This window comes from Zalophus californianus, chromosome 4 (genome assembly GCF_009762305.2).
Source record: "Zalophus californianus isolate mZalCal1 chromosome 4, mZalCal1.pri.v2, whole genome shotgun sequence".
In the NCBI taxonomy this organism is placed as follows: domain Eukaryota; kingdom Metazoa; phylum Chordata; class Mammalia; order Carnivora; family Otariidae; genus Zalophus; species Zalophus californianus.
The window spans coordinates 5,477,403-5,498,965 of record NC_045598.1 but is presented as its reverse complement, the minus strand read 5'-3'; the positions used below and the strand labels follow the sequence as shown (position 1 = coordinate 5,498,965).

The 21,563-nt window shown below is 46.1% G+C and overlaps 1 protein-coding gene across 7 annotated transcripts in view; it reads right to left on the bottom strand.

The window, feature by feature from the left end:
- The window catches only part of PER3 (period circadian regulator 3), a 58,882-nt gene extending 40,681 nt beyond the window's left edge, over positions 1 to 18,201 (bottom strand). For 5 of the 7 annotated variants that reach the window (XR_003524536.2, XM_027621094.2, XM_027621071.2 and 2 more), the window contains exons 1-9: positions 17,429 to 17,633; positions 16,852 to 16,997; positions 15,664 to 15,779; positions 14,281 to 14,482; positions 10,015 to 10,063; positions 6,460 to 6,602; positions 4,720 to 4,798; positions 3,062 to 3,168; positions 2,638 to 2,794 (exon numbers count right to left, since the gene is read on the bottom strand). Coding sequence is in view for 6 of the 7 variants with exons in the window: in XM_027621094.2 (XP_027476895.2) it covers positions 2,638 to 2,794; positions 3,062 to 3,168; positions 4,720 to 4,798; positions 6,460 to 6,602; positions 10,015 to 10,063; positions 14,281 to 14,482; positions 15,664 to 15,779; positions 16,852 to 16,997; positions 17,429 to 17,607 (1,178 nt within the window). In the remaining variant the exon portion in view is untranslated. Of the gene's footprint in view, positions 1 to 2,637; positions 2,795 to 3,061; positions 3,169 to 4,719; positions 4,799 to 6,459; positions 6,603 to 10,014; positions 10,064 to 14,280; positions 14,483 to 15,663; positions 15,780 to 16,851; positions 16,998 to 17,428; positions 17,696 to 18,106 lie in introns of those variants that run through there. The other 2 variants (XM_027621060.2, XM_027621104.2) reach the window with 2 other exon arrangements.
- Positions 18,202 to 21,563: the final 3,362 nt, after the last annotated feature.

Genomic DNA, 21,563 nt, shown 5'->3' with positions numbered 1-21,563 from the left:
AAAATTTAACATTAACTGAGTAACCTACTGCAGAAATTTTAAGACCCTAGGTCCGCCAAACAACATTTAATGTTTAATGTACCTAATCACTTCAGCAACCCAACTATTGGTGAAAATGTGGCTGTCACAACCTGCAGTCTTGTTTACACTAGAGCGTTTCAAAACTACTACCTGAACACAGTGGGAGGCAGATGTGTCCTCAGAAAACATCACAAAGAAGAGAAGGAAATGATGTTCATTTAGGACCTACTATGTGACAGGAACCATGCCGCTTTTATAACATACAGCAAGAATAACATTTTTTAAATCCTTACAATGTGCCAGGCACCGTCCCAAGTGCTCTAGCAAGTATTACCTCCTTCACCGGAGTTGAAAACTTCTCAAAGTCACCTAGCTGGTAAAGCCTAAGCAGGTATACATGAAGGGACCAGAGTCTAGGCTTCAGAGTGCACTTTTGCCACCACAATGTACTGCCTCTCAGCACCTCAGTAACTCAGGTACTATTAACGTGATACACTGAGTCAGACATGTCACCTCCTGAGTCCTCCCAACCCTATGAAGCAGGAATTATCATGATGCCAGAGAGGTTGGGTTACTTGCTGACTCTCATACCTGAGAAGCAGCAGTCAGGGTTTGAATCTACATGCCTGACTCCAAAGCCAGTGCCTTCCTTTTTCCATTCTGCCATCCTGCTGTTGTTTCTCACAACTTAAACACACAACCCAGTTCCCTAAAAACATACTTTCCCAAAGAAACAATTATCAAAAAAAACACAGGATATTAGCAGTGTCATAAGAGTAGTCAGGAAGAGCTCCGCCATTTCTAGGTCCTGGCTCTCCCACTGCACTGTGGGCCCCAGGACAGTGGAGACGCTGTCTGTGTGGTCTACCATCTTAGTCTCAGGGTCTAGCACAATGCCCGGCATAGCAGGTGACCCATAAGTCCTCGTTAAAACAGTTATATAAATATAATGGATGATTATTTTACAAGAGTGATGAACACTTACTAGACTCTAAGTTTTTCCTTCACATCATCCTGGAAATTGAGATGCAAATGCTGGTATAATTTATAATTTTTTTTTTTAACTGCAAACACTGTGAGTACTTATCAGTTAATTTCATATGTTATATAATCAAACTGAAAGGGCACTTGAAGCATCTAGGACATGGGTCTGGCACTGACAGGGAAGGCATGCAGACCGATGGACAGACACCCAGAGGGACACCTCATGAAAGCAATCATACTTGCTCTGGGGTTTTCCCATAGTCATACTAAGCAACCACCTGATTTTATTTTCATTTCCCCACAGATTTCCCTACCAGAAAAAAAAGTCCTTTCTGACCAACATGAATAACACTGAATTGGCAGTCATATTTCTTATCCTACTTATTGTATTAGTTTTCTAGTACAAATTGGTCTCTTGAGTTAAGGCAGCAAGGAGCCCATTTCTCCCATTAGGGTTCCAGACCTGCTCTGCTGAGAGGCCAAACCCCAGAGCACAAAGACATAGGAGGACCTTGGGACCGTTTCTCACCATGGCTAGGTATCCTCTATTATACTATTAAAATATGACAAAAGAAGTCTTACTGGTAGACCTACTGTTCTCAGTTTTACGCTTACAAAACTGTAAAATAAAACACAAAAGACATAATGTCTCAATCTCAGCATGATCCTAAAAGAGTTAAGTAAAATTCCCATGCTTAAAAAAACAAAAAACAAAAAACAAAACATTACCACAGGGGAATCTATGGCCCAGCTGAGAAACCTACAGGTCAATTTTAAACTTTAAACCAAAAAGTCAAGGGACTGGGAGTATTTTAGGCTACAAGAGTAGCAGGCCAGGTTGTTCCTGATTCATTTCACAAGGTTCTGTTATGTGGACGGTAGCAGTAATCAAACAGGCTAGAGTCAGCCGTGTTGGCAGGAAAATAACAGCTAAAGCATCTAATTTTTAAAAATAAAGATTTGATACAATGAACACAAATAAGTGGAATTTGACAGCAGAAGCTGATATAAAAAGTTTTACGTGTCACTATAGAGAACTTTAAAATTCAGAAAAGACAGAAAAACCCCAAAACAAACCAACCCTCATCCCATTACCTAAACATAGCCAAAATTTGTATTTTATTTCCTTTCTTCTTCTTTTTCCTACTTCACAGTGTTTGTGTGTCATCCGAACACATTTATATTCATATGGTATAAACAATTTTGTATGCTGCTTTTTAAATCGAATATATATCAATTTCTCATGTTATATAATCTTTGCAAAAATTTCCTTTGACCAATAATACGACGTGTCAAACAAATAGTCTAGAACTTAATGATCAACATATAAGCTACTCTAAGTCTGCCATTATGATTGAACAATGGTGACAATGTCTTTTCTTTATAAAGCTCTTCTGTATTTAGGCCTATTTCCTTAGACTGTTTCCATAAGGGAATCATGAGGTCAAAGAGGTAGAAATCTTTCAAGGTTCTTGACACACACTGCAAAACTCCCTCCCGAAAGCACTTAAAAAAAAAAAAATCTGTGCTTTATTTGGTTTATGTATCAGTTGAGTCAAAGGGAGGCAGTAGGTGGAAGAATACTATTTGGTAAAAACATTCTTCTAAAACCATGAACACTGACTGACTTACGTTCGAACTTTATGCCGACCAATGATGAACGATACCTTCCGGCTCCATGGGTTCACAAAGCTGGACCAGCTGGAGTCCAAGATGACGTAATCTCCATTTTGAGTACAAAATCGAATGGGTGAGTGTTCAAAGGGAGGGTGGCCTGCATACTTCAAGACTATATAAGATAATACGACGAGATCAGAATTTATTTAATGCAGATATTTACTGCAGATGTCTTTTTCTAGGCATTTATTTGTAAGTTTTTCAGATGTCAAAATAGAAAAAAAATTGTTTTAGCAGCTTCAACACAGTGCTCACCTGTTAAAGGTTGAGCTCTAGTGATTAAGAGCTTATGAGAAGCTCTAACAAGAAATGAAATAAAGAATTAGAGGGGATGAGTGGTTACACAAAAACTTCCTCCCATAAAGAAGCGAGTCCTTACCTTTTTGGTGTACGGCAAGCATGAGAGAACGATCTTCTGGGTGCAGATATGCTAAGACAGACGTTCCCATCAGATCCTGAGGTAGGTAACCCAGCAGAGGCACCGCTCTGGGGTAGAGACACAGCACACACAGCACGTTACATGCAACAAGAAATTTTCAGACTTTATACACTTTAAACGATACTTTTTTACTTAATTCCAAATATGAAAAAAAAAAGGTATGCAAAAGATGTCATTCCAGCATTTATAAAAGCAGCAAACCACCTCAGTGCCCACACCATGGGGAAAACGGTTCCACAATTTAAGAAATGCTGGGCATTGGACATGTGTCAAAGTCGCCTATGGAACTTGCTAGAAAACGATTCACAGGCTCACCACAGGCTAACTAAATCAGAGTTTCTGGCTTAAGACCAGGAATCTGTATTTTTAGCAAGTTCCTCAGGGGTCTCTGATTGCCCCCCCTTCTCCATTTAAAAAGTTTACAAAGATCCCATCATAATGCAGAAGAAGGCTTATGGTGTTAAAGCAGGCTACAGATTTATCCAGCACAATTAAAACCACACAGAAACAGTATCTCCCAGAAGGTAATAACAAATAGACACCAGGAACACAAAGACATGTGCAGGATAAAGCTTTAGGGAGGGCCGTGAATGCAGAGCCTTCAGGATGACTTAGAAAGAACTGACTCCATAGATGTTATCTGTGTGTACACATTCTCAAACATTTTCTAACGCAATAAATTTAAGCCATTACTATGGTATCTGCAGCTAAATGTTCTTACTCTCTGCAGACTCCATGATACAAAGTATTTCACCAATTATTGTTTAGATTCAGGGTATCCATTATAAAATAAACCTATTTTCAGATGTTAAGATTTTTTAAAAATCAAAATTAAGAGCTACCATAACTGTGCCAGCCGTTTTGACTTTGTTGCTTTACAATTACGTGCGCCATGGTGCACTGAGCCCCAGATTTCCAGATTTCACAAATAAGTAAAATTCAAAAATAAACGGGGGGGGGGAAACAGAGGGTACTCACCAGGGGATAACAATGTTTATTTTTCCAAATAAAAGTATTAGAAAACAACGATAAGCAATGACTACTACCTATATCACTATTCTTTAAGAGCACTTTAATACCAAAAAAAGTAGAAAAGACGTAAGTTCAAGATGACTGATGATGCTTTAAATTAAGTAAACTTAGCTTTACCAGAAAAAAAAAATCTGTTCTTATTTTCCTTTTGTTTCTTCCCCTCATTTCAGACTCGTAAACATTTCATCAAAAGGTATTTAGCAAAGCACCTGTCTGGTGGAAATCATGCTCGCACAGGAGCTCGAGGCCAGAGTTAGAGTTTTGGTCTCCTTTAGAGGACAATCACATACCATATCCAGGTTCACTGTTCTCTCGTGTAATGTGGAACAATAATTCCTGACTTACCTAAAGCAGACTACTGTGAAATCAAATATAACTTGTAAACTGTAGACATATAATATGCAAGATACGTATATTATTAAAACACAAACTTCAAGCTAACAAATCAAAGGGGCAAATGGATAGATGTCCATTTCATAATGGAGAGGTATGTAAACATAATGTAAATGTTCTCACATTTCTATTTTCAGAAACAAAATTTCTTTCAGGCTTAAAGAAGCACTTACCTTTCATCTATTTCAAGAAAGACACAGCCTGGGGTGTGTGTCGTGGTAAAAATTCTTTTATCTGCTGGGATTCGAGGAGCTATGAAAAACAGAAAGACTCACCTAAAGGCAAGTATCTAATCAGTCATCCACTTAACTGAGCACTTACGTTAAAGAGGAAACTATATCTCTATATGAAATGGAAGAAATCTCACTCAGGGCCCTGGCCTTCAAGAAGCCAAGGCTACGGTTAAATTATAATACTTGTCATTATTAACTACATTTCAAATAGGTCAAAATGCGATGCCTACTGAAGTTAATTTTAAATAGAGTTTGTGTGTACAGAAAGTTTACTCATCACAATCCCACAGTCAAAGCTGGAGGAAATGAAAGGTCAGGTCTGGCAAGCCTGGTGGTATTTGGTGGTGGTGTATAACTACATTGGATTTGGTGTCAGTTATGATGCGGATATTTTAAATCTGTGTCAGAAAACTGGTATGGTCAGTTCGACTGTAGCTCACTTTGAAAACGCAGTGATTTGAAATCATGCACAGTTTCATCTGCAAGAAATGAGAGGTGAATGGAGTCCCCCAAGAATACACAAACACACGCACACACCTCATCTAGGGCTACCTCTGTGCACTGCGTGTTGTGACAGGAGACACGCCTGTCCACACCTGACTTCAGACAGCCCCCCCTTCCACCCTCACAGTTAACTGAAGAGGAGCAGGCCTGCCACCACCCATGTCCGGGAGCCACCGCGGGGCTTCTCCAAGGTGAGGCGCCTCATGTACTGTAGCATCTGTGTATTTCTTAACAAGTTAACGTGTGTAAAGCTGTGTTATTGTTTTTATTAGCTTCCTGGTTTATTTTTAATGTGTGGTTAAGTTTTTGAGTGTTGTGCCCCTAAACACATTTTTCCCTTAAGCCCTGTGGTTTTGTGTGTGTGTGTGTGTGTGTGTGTGTGTGTGTGTGTGTATGTTTTGGTGTGGGGTTTTTTTTTGGTCTTTTTGCATAGGATGGTAATTTTTAGGAAAGCACAGTCAGATTACAGCAGAACTGACTTTAATTTCAAATAACAAATGGAAGCTGCTTGTGTGTTAACCCATGAATTTGGAAATGTAGTTCTGCCACCGGAGGACAGAAACTACAGTTTTCACTCAAGGGCTTTCTGGACACGTAAAAAATATAAATTCATTCTTGTGACCTCACTATGCAACAATTTTCATGCTCTCTTTTTTTTTTTTTTGAAGATTTATTTATTGAGAGAGAGTGTGTGCGTAGGGAGAGAGGCAGATGGAGGGAATCTCAAGCAGACTCCCCACTAGGCATGGAGCCCGACTCGGGGCTCCATCCCACAACTGGTAAGATCATGACCTGAGCTGAAACCAACGGTCAGGTGCTTAACCGACTGAGCCACCAAGGCACCCCCAAGTTCCATGTTCTTGTTTCATACAGGGCAGAAGCCAAAGGCCACATGACAGTCACCAGTACAGAATGGATCAGAGGACCAGGTATTGGTGGCCAAGTCTGTGCTTAGACCCTTAGGGCCGTGCCGACCTTGAAGGAGACAACCCCCAAGAAGTCAGGGTCAGGAAACATCAGGGCAGATCAGCTCTAAATGCCCAAGAGTTCAGGGCCAACATGAAGCCTCCAGCACTCTTTTCTGGTTCTGTGGCTGCCGTAAACAGGCTTTCACACATTCCTACCTGAGGTGCTGTCCCGTTACGTTTGATCTGAAAGCAGACACTCCTGACTTACCTTCATAACCAGAGTGAATCTTCTCCACCAGGGTGAGACAGCAGGGCTCAGATTCCAGCTGGGTGGAGCTACGTACATACATCAGATACGGGATAATACGGAATGGGTAGTAATGCTTTTCTTGCTCTGTGTCTTGGCCTCCCCTGAAAAGCACAGAAAGGATGAGTAACCAGTCCTGATGCATTCAGGGAGCCCAACGTGAAACAAGGCCAGGAGAGACGCCTTCTTGATTTCCAAGAGGGACCTATCCAAATCTAAAATGTTTAAACGTCTTTATTTTAAAAAGAAACGTTAGTTTACATTTTCGATACCCAAGGATAATTACACTCATTCATTATTCAATGAAAAAGAGGTTTTGTGGAGAACCAGTTTAGTGGGTTAAAAATGGAACTAGCCATCCCATGACTTTTCTTTTCACCCAAACCATAACTTCCCGATGTGACTTCCCTACCTGTCTTATCTCACGTGTCTAAACCAAGTACCACATGACAGAAATCAGGGTTCCCTGTGATCATGCCCCCGAAGCCAGCTCTCCACTGTCCCTACCTACACTCTCTCAGGGGACTGACCGAGTCTCATAGCTTCAGCTACTACCTGGATGGGCAGAGGACCCTGTGTGTGGGGAACCACTCCTTACATGCCTGCTGAGCAGGAAAGCAGGGCTAGAACCTGCTCGGCGAGCCCCAGCCCCGGCTGTGGGGCACCTCCGTGGGCAGGGGCGGCTCAACTCCCAGGCTTTCACCCTGTTTTAGAGCTCCAGCTGCCCGGAGGACATTCCTCCTTGGATACACCACGGTCACCTGAGTGTCAACATGCACACAACCGAATCCATACTCCCCCGTTTCTACGAGTCACACCTTGCCTCTCCCACCATTGTTCGGAGTGATGTCAGGTGGTCTTTAGCTGCCTAGAAGCTCCACGGCCACGTGCCCTGGCGTTCCCACCCCCACCTCGCTTTCTTGCCTCTCTGCAGACTCTGGTGCCTCCACTCTCAACCGTGACCCCACTTCTGCCACTGAGAAAAGACAGCGGCCTGACACTGACCCTGACCCACGAGCTGTGCTGTGTCTCCCACTCCCTCCTGTTTCTGTGCACGCGGCTCCCAGGGACATCCCGTCCCCGGCTTCTCCATGTCCTGTCCGCGCTGACGACCCGAGTACCTGTCTCTAGCACCTGTCTCTACCTTCTCCCTGAACTCCAGAGCCATGTACCAACGCCGAGTCAACCCTGCAAGTTATATTTCCAACAGATAGGGCAAATCAACTTGTCTAAAACCAGGCGCCGGACTCTTCCCCTCCTCCCTCCAGGAGGCGGCTCTCCTGGTTTCCTTTGCCCCCAGTAAAGGGCCACTGGAGTCAGGGACCCTTGTGTCACCCTTGCCGAATCCTTTATTTCACCCCCAAAACTAGTCCATTAATGAACTCCGATAACTCTCCTGCACACAAATATCCAGAATACCCCAAAACTCCAGAATATTTCCACATCTTCCTGCCACCGCCGCCTGGGGTGACAGCCCTTCCTGCTGACTGTCATCCCTGCACCTTCTCTAGCCCAGTGCCCAGCGCGGTCCTTTCATGCCAGTTCTTGTCCTTCTGAAAAATGAAACTGTCCTATCTTTGTCCACTGAGGATTCCCAGAGGCCAGGAGGAGGCTGCTTGGTCTCCATACGGTACTGCCATTTCCCACCACAAGGAATGAGGGGTGGTTGGAGAAATGACGGACTCCACGTCTGAGGTAGGAAACGTCTAGGCGGGGCCTGGGCCACTGTGCCCGAAGAAAGGCAGCTGTCAGTGACCACAGGGGTGCCCTCACACGGCACTGGAGCTAACCTGAAGGGCTTCCTGCTGGCCACGGACGGGACCACTTGAGCATCACGGAGATGAACGAGAACCCTGTGTTTTAGCTCACACTCTGAAATGCTCATGGAGGAAATGATACACGGTCTGAGATCTGCTTCAGGATCACGGGGAGGGTGGCCTGAGGTGCAGGCGGTGGCAGAGATGACAGAAGACTGGCCACAGGTTAATGTTACTGAAGATGAACGGTGACTACATACCAGTTCACTGTACTATTGCTTCGACTTCTATGTTATTTTGCAAATTCCGATAGTAAAGTTTTCAAATAAATGCTTAACCTGAACAAAACATTTCCTTCAGAAATCAAAGCTCCCGACAGTCTGGTCCCTGTTTCTTCATCTCCTTCCACTCTCTGCTCCAGCCACGTTGGCTTCCTTGTTACTACCCCCACAAGCCAAGCATGCTCTGCCCCAGGGCCTTTGCACTTGTCTCGAACACTCTTCCCTCAGATAGAGGTATGGCTCGCTCCCTCACCTCCTTCAGGCTCTGGCTCAAATCAGGCTTCTTATTAGAGAACATTCCTCAACCACCCTGAACACACTAGCAATCTCTCCCCTGCCCAGAATTCTCTCACTCTCCTTCACTGATCCACACAGAACTTACTGCCAGAGGACACATACGTAGGTACCTGTTTGTTATTGGTCTCCCCCCACACATAGAACGGAAGGTCCATGAGGGCAAGAACTTTGCACCTGTAACCTGCCTGGCTCAGAGAAGGCACACAAATATATTTATTAGCAAAACAAACACAAACAGTACTTTGTCCGTGGCAAGCACTGTTCTAAGAGCTTCATAACAACTCATCGGGAAAGGAAGGAATGAACCAACACAGCCCTCCCTCCTGCACCCTTTCCCTGGGGTAGCCCTCCCCAAGCACTGGAACGCTCTTAGCTCAAGGCCCCCAACCCCATGGAGTGCTGACTGATCCATTACAAGGTAAGGAGCCTTCTCTTGAGTTTTCCACATCTGGAGCCTTTACTAACTTCAACGCTCATGCTGGCAATCGTGACGTCACTGAACCACGTTTTCTTCTTATTGCAAAAGTAACATGAACACATCACCGTAAATTCAGGAGAGGAAAAAAAAATCACTAATAAATCCTATCAGAAAAATAAATCCTATCAGAAATCAACTACGATTAAAATTTTGGTCTGTTTTTTTCCAGTTCACTATGTCTGAGCCTTTTAAATCCTCTTAGACATACCTATCTTACTTTCTTTAGAGTTATTTAAAATTTAAGAAGTTAGGGGCGCCTGACTGGCTCAGTCGGTAGAGCGTGTGACTCTTGATCTCCAGGTCACGAGTTCAAGCCCTACGTTAAGCACAGAGCTCGCCTAAAAAAAAAAAATTAAAAAAATAAAATTTCAAAAATTAATTTTAAATGAGACCAAACCAAACAAAAAACAAAAGATCTCCAAACAATGGGCATTTGAAAGTGTAATTAACATCATCCAGCGGTTCTTAGAGACGGAGAGCACGAGAGAGAGCGAGCACCCCCAGGCTAAGAATGATCTCTCTGTTCTTTTTCCTGACTGCATTATTATCTAGTCATTTTGTGAGTGTCCGCTCTTCTCCTCAATCAAAATAAAAACTTGTGGCAAGAACCCAGTGCTAGCTGAATACAAAAGAATCTGAAAAGGGCCAAATAAAATCAGAGCATAACCCACCGTTCCTGGCCCCCACAAATCCCTAGACTTACCGGATCCTGCAGAAAAAGGATTTCACCGGAGCGAATTTGTACTGAGATGCTGCGGGAAACAGAGACAAAAGTGTTAATCACTCTCTCCAAGAGCAGTAGGCCAGAGCAGCTCCCCTCAGCAAGATAAACTCCAACTATCCCCAAACAAACGAGAAACTGTTCTTTCAAAGAAGGAGATAGTCTTGATTCAAACAGGGCTCCTGCCCTCACTTTGAGATCAAGTTGCATCCAGTATTTTCCAGGGGGCTCTGGTACTCTAGCAGTGACCTTCAGGGAGGCAGTGAGGATATGTGGGACTGAGGGCTTTCCCTCATTGAACTGCTGAAGCTCCTCCTTCCAAGGTCAAGGCAGTAATCCGGGGATGCAGTTACTTTGGTGGGCATATTCTATTTCACTGTGACAGTCTGGACATGCCTCAGAAACCGATCTGGACAACTTACAGCATATAGGTATGTGATTCCCAAATGTCTTTCACTTTTTTCTTTCCCAGGACAAAGTCCCCAAAGCTGGGCCCCGGAAATGACATGATCGTCTTAGGACTCTCCCTGTGGAGTGCCACACTGATCTACAGAAGATCGTACCAACGGGGTCTCTGATGACATGTTCTCACAACCCTCATGCCAATGGTTGCACCAGTTTTATTGATTTCGGCATTAATTTTATTGATTTGTAAAGTGGTAATTCAGAAATGTTTTAAGTTTGCCTTGATCAAGGGGCTGAACCTTTTTTTCCCAAGTGTTTGTTGACTGTTTAGCTCTCCTCTGCTTAGAGCTCCCTGAATTGATCTTTTGGGCATTTGCTCACTGGGGTGAAAAATCCTCAGTTATAGGAACCAAGGCCATGCTTAAAACCAAGGAGATGTTTTACAAACACACACTGAAGGAGCATAAACAATGAGAGCTCTGAGGAACCAAGACAGGGCACGTGGTCCAGGTCTTTGCACTTCTGAGGAGAGGATCACGGAAGAGTCAGAAAATGGGCTTTTGAACGATCAGGGAAAACGTACATGATTAAAAAACAACAACAACAACAAAAAAATGCAAAAACTCCAGTTTCAAAGGCACCAGTGATCCAATTGTCAGAATTCAAAACACTATGGAAGTCACAGTCCTGGAATTCTGAAACCAGAAGACTGTTCATACAGCTCGTCTGTGACAAAGAACCGAGCTGACAAGGTCAGCTCACCGAATTCATTGCTCTAAGATACCCGACAGCCCTGATATCAAAACCACCCAGGAAAGGCTCAGATAAGTTTGCAGAGGAATGACGGCAAGGTAAGGATGTTTCAAAAATATTCTTAATTTTTTGAGATGATTTTTATGAACAGGACTGACTCCTTGGTGTGGCTTTCAAACGCCCACCTTTGTGTGACTACAGATGTCCTGATTGATGGTTCCAGCTGCAGGGATGGACGTGGTCAGGAGGGGCAGCGGTTCCGAGCAACGACCCTGGACTCACACCACCAGGCTCCACGCCTACCGGTAGCATGTGGGTGAGTCCCTTAGCTCTGTGCCTCAGTGATCGCAGTGGCCAAGAAGGGGCGTGGCTCCCAGCTTCAGGGGACCTGACTGACCACAGGCCACAGCTGCTGCCCCAGAGCCCCGTGTCGGGTGGCTGTTCCTGCCCAGTGCCCACGCACGGAGCGGTACTGGGACAGGACCGTTCCATGGAGACGCAGGGCTCCTCTGGTGCATGACCGTGGCTTGGACTTCCCTTTGACTTGCCTGGCCAAGCTGTCTTTTGAGCTGTGCGGCAGGCCAAGCCACCTCCTCCCCAGTCCCCCTTTGTCCCTGCTCCCTCCACGGGTGTCAGACGTGCGCTGTGGGCTGAAGGCGCAACTTCCCTCCTCCCACACCCCCCACAGCAAGTCGCCTACACAGCTGACCCCATCTTGGCATTTGTTGCTCAGCAGACCCAAACTAACACAGCTACGTCATCTGTCAACTGGGGACAGTGATGGTATCTACACCTCATAAGGTTTTTGTGAGGATTAAACGAGTCAATCCACTGAAACATGAAGAAAAGTCCCTGGCAAACAGTATCCGTTCAATAGAATGGTAGCAATGAAGAGGACCCCTAATGTTGCAGAACGTTCCAGACATCTAGAGGGCTTTCCCAACCATTGGCGTGCTTGCTTCTCGCAGCAGCCCTGTGTTAGCAGGCTGGTAGGACAAGACAATGATTTTACAGTGAGAGGCTAAATGGCCCCCTTGGTTCATGAAGGGACAAAACTCAATTTAAAACTCAGATCTTCAGATTTCCTTGTTTAAAATTCTTTGCACATAGGAAATACCGCAACTCTACCAGAAGGGCGGCTTGCGTGCACTCTGCGTGAGGACAGTAGGCACCTGAATTCAACTGCGCTCTCTAGGGGTCGTGCAGGACGGAGAGCCGGACTGTGGGATCTCAGACGGCAGACACGAGCCCCTTATCAGTTCCACGCCTCGGCTGTAGCGGGTGAATCCTTGTCTTTGGAAGTGCGCTCTAAAGAAACAGTGGTCAGATCCTTCTGGGAGGTCTGCACAACGAACCAAAGTGGAAATGTGCTGATGCCAGGCCGAAGGCTGACAACTGCTGAGTTTAGAGCTTCCTATGTCCCCTTCATGTTCTATGAGCTCAAAGGAAGGGCAGAAGGAGGCAGCATGGGCCCAGCCCAGAAATGGCTCAAGAAGAGCTGGAATCGCTGAGGTGTGTGAGGCAAAGCCCAGAGTGAGCAGTAGCCAAGAGGAGCACCATCTCTTTAAGGAGGAGGTCAATAGTTAGGTCCCAAAGACAGCGATTTCAGGGTATGTTATGTTTTTACATGGAGGGGAAATCTCACGGCAATAACTCATTTGCAAGGATAACATGGCTGAAAAGAGCAGAGAGAGACCACAGATGCGACGTTGGAGGGAAGGTGGCTGGGGAGGCGTGACGACAGGCTGACAGCACCATGGTGCACCTGCCCTGCTCCCAGCTGCATCTCAGCACCCTGAACAGCTCCCGGCCCACAGTGCTTACCGAATAAATGTCTATGGAGTGGATGAAGGATCGATAAAAGCAGAGAAACAAACATGGCCAGTTAAAGGTTGAAAATACGTGTTCGAGAAAGAGGAAGAGAAATGAAATCAATGTCTTTGAGTGAGGGAAACAGGAGAGAGCTGGAAACGAGCAAAGAAGACGGCTGTGCATTCTGAAGTGTCCACAACCTGTGCCCAGAAGATGGGGCAAAGGTCTGCCGTGGAAAAAAGCAGCATGCGAGACTGTTCCCACTGGACCACATCCTGTGTTAGAAAGTCAGAATGGGCACAGGGCCCTGGATTTGCAAGATGAGAAGGTTCCGGAGGTATGTTTCACATCCATGCCAATGCACCTAACACGACTAAATTGTACGCCTAAAAATGGTTTAAGATGGTACGTTTTGCTAATGGGTTTTTTTTTACCATAATAAACAAATCAAATATAAATTTCAAAAAAATTAGAGAAAAGGGCTTAGACTCAAAAGAAAAAGGTTGATCTACACTAAGCTCTTTAAGACACGCCTCACAACGAAGATGAAATAAGTAATAGAGGGTGACTTTAAAAAGAAATAATGAATTATTTAAAAAATAATACAGGTCAGAAAGTCACAAAGGAAACTAGGACTGGGCATCCCCAGTTCAGGGAAATAAGCATTTCAGAAGAAAAAGTAGTGAGATTCATGAACTTTTAGGTAAAAGCGAAACTCGAAGGGGAGCTAACCATGAGAAGTTTATCTCCAAAGCCAAGCAAAGAAATAATGAAGTCAATATAAGAGGGAAAATGTTTAATTTTATTAACTTAGAGAAAACAGAATCTTTATAACAATTAACCTGCTGTATGGTACACAGGCAGTCAAACCATGTTTAAAAGAAAACACATTTATGATATAGAACGTATAAAATTAACTTGAGTAAATGAAAGCATATTAATTGGAACTTTGTCATTAGAAGCATTTAAAATGCTGTTTCCAACACCGTCTGACTTTTTATTTACTTATTTACTTATCTTGGTTTTTTTTTAAAGTTTTATTTATTTTTAGTAATCTCTACACCCAATGTGGGGCTTGAACTCATGACCCCAAGGTCAAGAGTTGCATGTTCCACCAAATGAGCCAGCCAGGCGCCCCACATTCTGATTTTTTAAATAAATAAGAAAAACCATATAGTTTGCAGGTTCAAAACAATGCATTAATTTTGGTACTCTTTCTGAAAGAATGAACCTGATCTTTATGAGGCAAGGTAAACATCTGAGCATGGGTCCCATTACCTCTTTGGGTCCAGTTGCTCCAGAGGGGAAGCTGAGCGAGGGCAGTGTGTGCACAGAAAACCCTCACATCTTGGGGAGCAAGCAGTTCCACAAAGTGCGAAGACTCCAGGAAGTCTTTCTTACAGTTCAGGATTGAAGTAGCCTGTTCAGAAATGTGCACTAACCTTCCAGACAGAAATGAAAACACTGCCACAAAGGTATCCTATGAAAAACATTTAAAATAAATGCAAATATTGAGACACTTGCGAACAATATTCCCTGAAAGGTAAATTTCTTCTAGACTCCTAATGTGATCAACACATGCACATATCCTGCAAAGGCAGCATGAGTCTCCAACATATGCCTTAATGATTGTCATAAAACCTGCATTTTATCTTCTGAAGGTCTCGTTTCTATACCAAACAATATACCAGCTCATCCTACATCGACTAAACGTGCACATGGCGCATCCATTTCCGATTCCTTCTCATTTGCAAACTGAGGGGACTGTCTTCTCTTGACCAATGCATAACTCTAGGCTTCAAGACTAAGCTCAAGAGTCTCCTCTTTCAAGACACTGTCTTTGACAAACCTCGCTACGTAAGAATCATTTCTCATATTTGTTCCATCAAACAGCAGTAACATTTACAATCGGCCACTGTGTCTGCTAGCATCGGCATGTCCTCCCCTCTCTAGTTTTATCTGGAAGATCTTAAAGGGAAAATGTTTTCTTAAACCTTTGTTTCTTCCATCTCCGCCACACCCACCAGAGTCCCGTAAACACCGCAGTCAGTAAAACAAATACTCCTGTGATCTTAGGGACAGCTCCTGTTCCGATATTACCACATCTTTATGTATGGGGTCTAAACATAAAACTAAGTAATCTCCATCACATCAGTAAGGCATGAGGCTGAATGATTCTGCCAACATGAAGATATTCAAAAAAGATCCACTACATGTCTCTTCCCAAATTTGACAGAAAAATGACAGCATCTCAACTCACCTGGTTCTATAAAATCCAGTTGTTAACAACTTGAAGGAGTAGGTATTGGTACTAAAAATGATATAAATACAAATTAACGATTCAGAGATCAAAATAAAATGAGGGCGGTTACTCCGCAGTTTATTATTTGTTTTTTCTCTGACTTCGAGAGAACACGGGGATGCTCAGGAGGCAGGGGCGGCTCGGGAGGGGAGTCCAGCGGACCACTGCCCCAGGGCCGCTGCCTGGGTTTACATCTGTGCTCCCACAAGGGCAGGAGAAACTACAGCAGCGCATCTCCATTGTTTGCCTCGCATCCTGGTTAATGAAACTCCAGTGTATTAGGTTTCAACATCTACGTCTAGACAAGGTTGTTAGGAAAAGTCACCCAGGTTGATATGGCAAAACGTGTGGATTCTTACTGTGGTTTTAGAAGTGTACCCCGAGGCAGCCGTGGCCAGCTCCTCAAGATTGTATGCGGTCGCAGCTGCTTGAGGTGCTCCACTCTGACTGAGAGGCTGGAAAACCCCACTGTTTGCTAAGAAACACAGGAAAATAAACAGGTAGTCCAGTGACCGCGATAGCTTAAGGAAATCATTTTTACCACCCTTGAAGCTGGCTTATTTTTTAGGATGAGGGCACCTCAGCGTGTCTGCCTCAAAACCTGATCATCTTCTTCTTTCACCTAAAACACTGATAGTTGTACAGATGTAAGCCTTTGGATTTTAGGATTTTCTGATGTTCTGTGTCACAAGGAGCAAGATCCATACAAGGTACGGAAACCTAAAATTCCAAATACATGCACGGGATGTGTTTATGGCAGAAACATCACTTTCGTATTCAGGCACTGTGTGTCGTATGCAACGTCACAGAAGTTTGTGCTAAACAAAATGTGTACTTTATTAGATCCCCGGAAACGAAAGGTCAGAGATAAAAAGGAAAAGGTGTTTGCAACTGTTCATTTTTAATTTGGCAAGTTCCTGATATATCACGAATGCACTGTTAAACAGTATGTGGATGACAGAGAAAGGTGAGCTGTATTTAGCCAAATGTATTTTTTCCCCAATACCCTTAGAAGACAACGATCTTTTAAAAAGTCAGTCTTTGGGGCGCCTGGGTGGCTCAGTCATTAAGCATCTGCCTTCGGCTCAGGTCATGATCCCAGGGTCCTGGGATCGAGCCCCATATCAGGCTCTCTGCTCTGCGGGAAGCCTGCTTCTCCCTCTCCCACTCCCCCTGCTTGTGTTCCCTCTCTCGCTGTATCTCTGTCAAATAAATTTTTAAAAAATCTTAAAAAAAATAAAAAAAATAAAAAATCAGTCTTTAAAATGTGCTAAACTCTATCTCCTACAGCAAATCATCAAAATATGCCAGTCACTAAAGAACAGTTCCTAAACTCTGACACAAACAAGGTTTTCCTGATGTTCCTAATTTGCAAAACCAAGACACGAATAGAATCCATGTGGATCTGCTCATCTCACATCAAGCACCATAAAAAGGTCAAAACATTTCAGGGACCAGAACCACACTGATAACTCTTCCGGCTTGGCCGATGTTTATGAGCAAAATGATGTATTCGCACGACTGTACTTTTTCTCCAGCTCATTTACCTTGTACGCTGTGTATGCAGAGAAGGGCATAGTTGAGAGCATCCACGGTGCTTGGCTTACTGTGTCTCTCCGATGGGAAGTATTTTTTCATTTCTTGCACAACCATTATAAGTTCTTCAGAAACTCTGTTTCGATCTTGCTGTTCACTGTAAGAAAACAACAAAAAAACCCGTCAATTCACACCTTCAATTATAAGAGCAGCCAACGTTTATTGAACAGCATATGACACGCCAAGCAACTTTCCAAATGCTTCCCATGGATCAACTCATTTAGTTCACAGGTTTATTTTCCTCTTTGGGGGGATCCTGGCCAAAGAAACTGGTAAACATCAAACATTTTCCATTCTTTCTCATTCCCACTGCAGCGCCCCCGCCCCTCAGCTAAACCCTTAACCACTTTTTCCATCTTTCTGATACTTCTTGGTAATTCTTCAGTTTCCCACAACTTTTCATTCCAAGTTGTCTGAGTATCCCCCTAAACTTTTTCTCAGGCTTACAAATAAAAGAATAAAACGACTTAAGCCCCCCTTTCCCTGTACTAGCCTTCGAAGAACAACAAACAAATCAGGCCGTGTCACCTGTTGCTGTTCTCCACGTGTGGGCTCTGCAGGTGGGATTTCCGGCTCCACATCTCCTCGTTTCCTCTCCCCAGGGCCTCAGAGCCGCAGGCCTGTGGTCCTTCAAATTCCTGAGGTTCGGTCCCTCTGGAGTCCAGAGATTTACCGCTGGACGTTTCCAGGTCTTCACAGGGGTCCATCTTTTGCTCGGCAGCCCTCAGTCTGTTGCCTGCTTCCTTTTCACTTTGCAATCAGCGACAGAATTTCTCATTTTGGTCCATGCCATTGCTTTAGGGAAAATGATCGGTCATCAGGAGCCCGTGGATCCTGATCCCTAGTCACCTGGACGAAGTTTCCTCTGCAGGATCTCCATGCAGTCTCGGATGGCTCCCCTCGCGGGAGCAGCCTGGGGGCGCCGGGGGGGGGGTACAGAGGGGACAGGTGTCTAGTAACACGGGCGATGTGCTGCGGAAGCTGGGCTGTGACAGAGCCCCCCCGGCCAGACTTTCCCATTCGCCGGCCTGCCCACCCGTGGTTCTTCACCGGCCGGAGGCGCGCACCCAGAAACTGGACCCGGGCAGGGGGAACTTCCAGCGCCAAGTTCAGGAGCCCCGGGTTCTCGGACCGGCGCCGCTCGGCCGCCGGGTCCAGGACGGAGGGCGGACTCGGGGAGACCTCCCGCCCCGGCAGAGCACTCACCAGCCGCCACCGCCGCCGCTCGCCCCACCTGGCCGGGCCGCACTCAGTCCCGAGGACCACCGCGTGCCGGGAGGTGGCCGGCGCCGCGCCCCCGGCGCGCCACGTGATGCGGCCCCGCCCCCAGGCCTCGCGATTGGCCGCCGCGGCCGGCTCTGCGCGCCCCCATTAGCCAGGGGGCGGGGCCCGCGCCGGGGAGCCGGGGTTACATAACCGAAGGTGAGTGGGCGGGGAGACGGCCTCGGAGCCCCTTACATAACGCCGGGGGTCGGGCGGAGGGCGGCGCTCGGCCAATCCCGGCAGGCCGGCGCGTAGGCGGGGGGCGGAGGAGCCCGGAGGGGGCTGGGATTAAGGCCGCGCAAGTCGAGTGCTCCGCCCTCTTCACGGCGCCGGAGAGGGGGTGGGTGGGGGGAAGGGGCCGCGGGGCGGCTGGAGCCAGCGCGGCAGGGATAGGGCGCTCGAGCCGCCAATCATGAGGGCGCGGGCCCCGGGCGGGGTGGACCGGCCTCCACGGGAGGGGCGGGCGACCCGGCGGCGGGGCGCGCCGGTGGCGGGGGCTGGCGGCGCAGGGGTGGGGGACAACCCTGGGGCGCGGGTCCGGCCGGTCCCGGGCCGCAGGAAGAAGCACTGGACCTCCGAGCGCCTCGTCTGCGCCTTGTCGGGTTCCGTTTTTGCGTCTTGCTCAACCTTCCTGTTCTCGCGCCCGCCCGCTCGTGAGGCTCGGAGGCCCTGGCGGTAGGGCAGCCTCGGGAAAGATCAAAGCCGGGTTTCAGAAGCGGAATTTTGGCAACAGACTCTAAACATTTCCCCGGTCTTCCTGAAGTTACAGGTTGATTTGGCAACTGGGGGAAGACAAGTGTATGTCAACGACACGGTTTCAGAAAAGGAAGGTGTAGCTAAGGCCTTTTAAAAAAATACCAAGTCTGAAGGTTTTTTAGATTGTGTGTCAACTCATCCGAAGTGCAGAGCTCCTCCCCTCTCCAGTGCCTGGTACATGAAAAATCTTCAGTATTTATTGGATGAATGAAAGGAATTGCATAGAAAGGGGTGGGGGGGAGTGAAGTTTGTCAATTGTTCATATCATGTATTGGATAAAGCATCTCCTTTTTCCAAATGATGGCAGATCTCCCTCTCAAGTTTTGTTTTGTCGAACTGCGTTCATTCAACAAATACTTATTGAGTGGATGATCTAGGCCGGGATGATTGTGGCCCCTGAGAAAGAGCAGTGGCAAAAGTCCCTCCATTCTGGGAGTCTGCCGTTTATGAAGATGGAAGACACAAGCCAGCGTGTGGAGGTCCGAAAGTGGAGAGTGCTGTGTGGAACGTGAAACGAGGATGAAGTGTGGCTGGGACAGAGGGTGAAGGAGGCCACAGACACATCAGCCTGGTGATCAGGGAAGCCTCTCTGAGAAGGCGCATTGAAACCTGAGTGTGTGCGTCTGTGTGGGGGCTGGACCCAATGGAGGGGGCAGAAGGCACCCGCAGAGGCCCTGACGGAGCAGGTGTGTTGTTAAGGAACAGAAGGAACGTCTGCTTTGCCTGGGGACTTCACAGAGGGAGGAGGAATGGTGTTAGGGAAGATCAGGAAGTCAGGAAGGGCCAGATTATAATTAGGGAATGCGATTTGGATTTTTTTTCTAAAAAATGCAAAGTGGGAAGAGGATTCTAAGCAAGACAGTGATCTGTATCAGCCAGACTTCTACACAGGGAGTAGTCAACAGGAAGCTGTTAGTTACAAGAAGAGGGCTGAGGACAGGGTGGACCGGGGTGGTGCCCCGAAGGATGGTGAGAGGAGGCGACGTGGGGTGCATCCGGGGCACAGAACCTTGCCGATGAGTTGAATGTATGTTGTGAAAAGAGAGAGTGATCAAGGGCGACTCCTGGGTCTTTAGTGTAAGCAGTGCTGTGTGTCATGGGTCAGCAACGTAGATGGACAGGTGGGGATGGTGAGTTTCGATGAGGGGAGAATGGAGACTTGTTGCCCACACATTCCGTTTGAGCAGTGCACGGCACATGCAGGCGGGTGATTGGATCTCCCAGCCTGGGACGGAGGGGAAAGGCCAGGAATGGAGATACGGCCAACATCTGGGAGAGGCCGGAGGCCCTGTGGCGATTACGGTCCTGGGTGAAATGGTGTCAACCTGAGAATGCAAACAGAAAAGCGCCAAAGGCCAAGACTGGGGGAGGAGAGAGGCGTCGAGATTCAGAGGCCAAGCAGGGAGCCAAGTGAAGAATAAGGAGCCATAGATGGGGTTGAAAGAAAAGCAGGAGCATGTTGGGTCATGGAAGCTAGGTAAAATATTTCAAGGGGAGCGCTATTAACTGTTATCAAATGCTGGTGATGCGCAGAGTAAGACAAGGGCAGAGAAATTTCTGTGGTGCTTCACCAAGATGGTGACCTTGGTTAAAGATGTCTCAATAGTGTTGGCTGGAGGAAAAGTACAATGTGAGGCAGTGACCACGGGGAGCTGTGGGGAGGGGTTTTCCTGCGTGGGGCTATGAACAAGTGTTTGTTTGCCCAAGGGAGGGATGTGGGGGCGACGATTAGGGTCTGATGGGGTGATCCAACAGAGAGGGAGAAGGGGATGAAGCAGCAGGAGAGTTGCAGACGACAGGGAATGGCTGGAGGGAAGGATTCAGTTAGGCTCAGGATCCAGAGCCTGGGCTGAAGGCAAGCCCTTGTGTTAACGGGGCTGCCCGTGGTCTTGACGGTATAAAGACCAGTAGAGGATTTTGAAATGCACTTAGCTTGCTATTTCAAGGATGAGAAAAGAATATCCATTATTTTCTAATAATTATGCCATAATTGGCTTATTTAGTAAATTGGGGTTTTACAAATTGAATTTTCTGCTAGTATGAAAAGCAGCTTAGTTGTAAATAAGGATGCTATTTTTTTTTTTTTTTTTTAAGTAATCTCTATACCCAACGCAGGGCTCAAACTCACCACCCTGAGATCAGGAGTCTCACGCTCCACCGACTGAGCCAGCCAGGCGCCACCAAGGATGCTATTTTTAAATGCACTTAAGCAGTCCAGTCAATTTTAAACAAATCCTCACTCAAAATGAGTAATAATAAAAAAAAAATCACCATACTTTAAAAAACACATTCTATTAGTGATACAAATATAGAATCATCACGTAGGACGTACACCTCGTTCGAAAATACTTTTGAGTCAAGGGGAATTTGCCCCATTCTTTGACTGAAATTGTCATCAGGAAGGCAAATGGTCACAAACATCACATTTCTCCTTCCGGTGACATGTGTCCCCTGCCACCTCTGAGGTTAGGTGGGGTCGCGTGACTTGTTTTGGCCAGTAAACCATGAGAAGAGCTCCGAACCCCACTTCCAGACGGAAGCCTTGAGAGCCAGTGCACAATTCCTTATGCTCCCTTCCTGCCACACTGATAACCTGAACAAATGTTTACAGGAAGTCCCTCCCTGAGGACTGACGATAGAACCT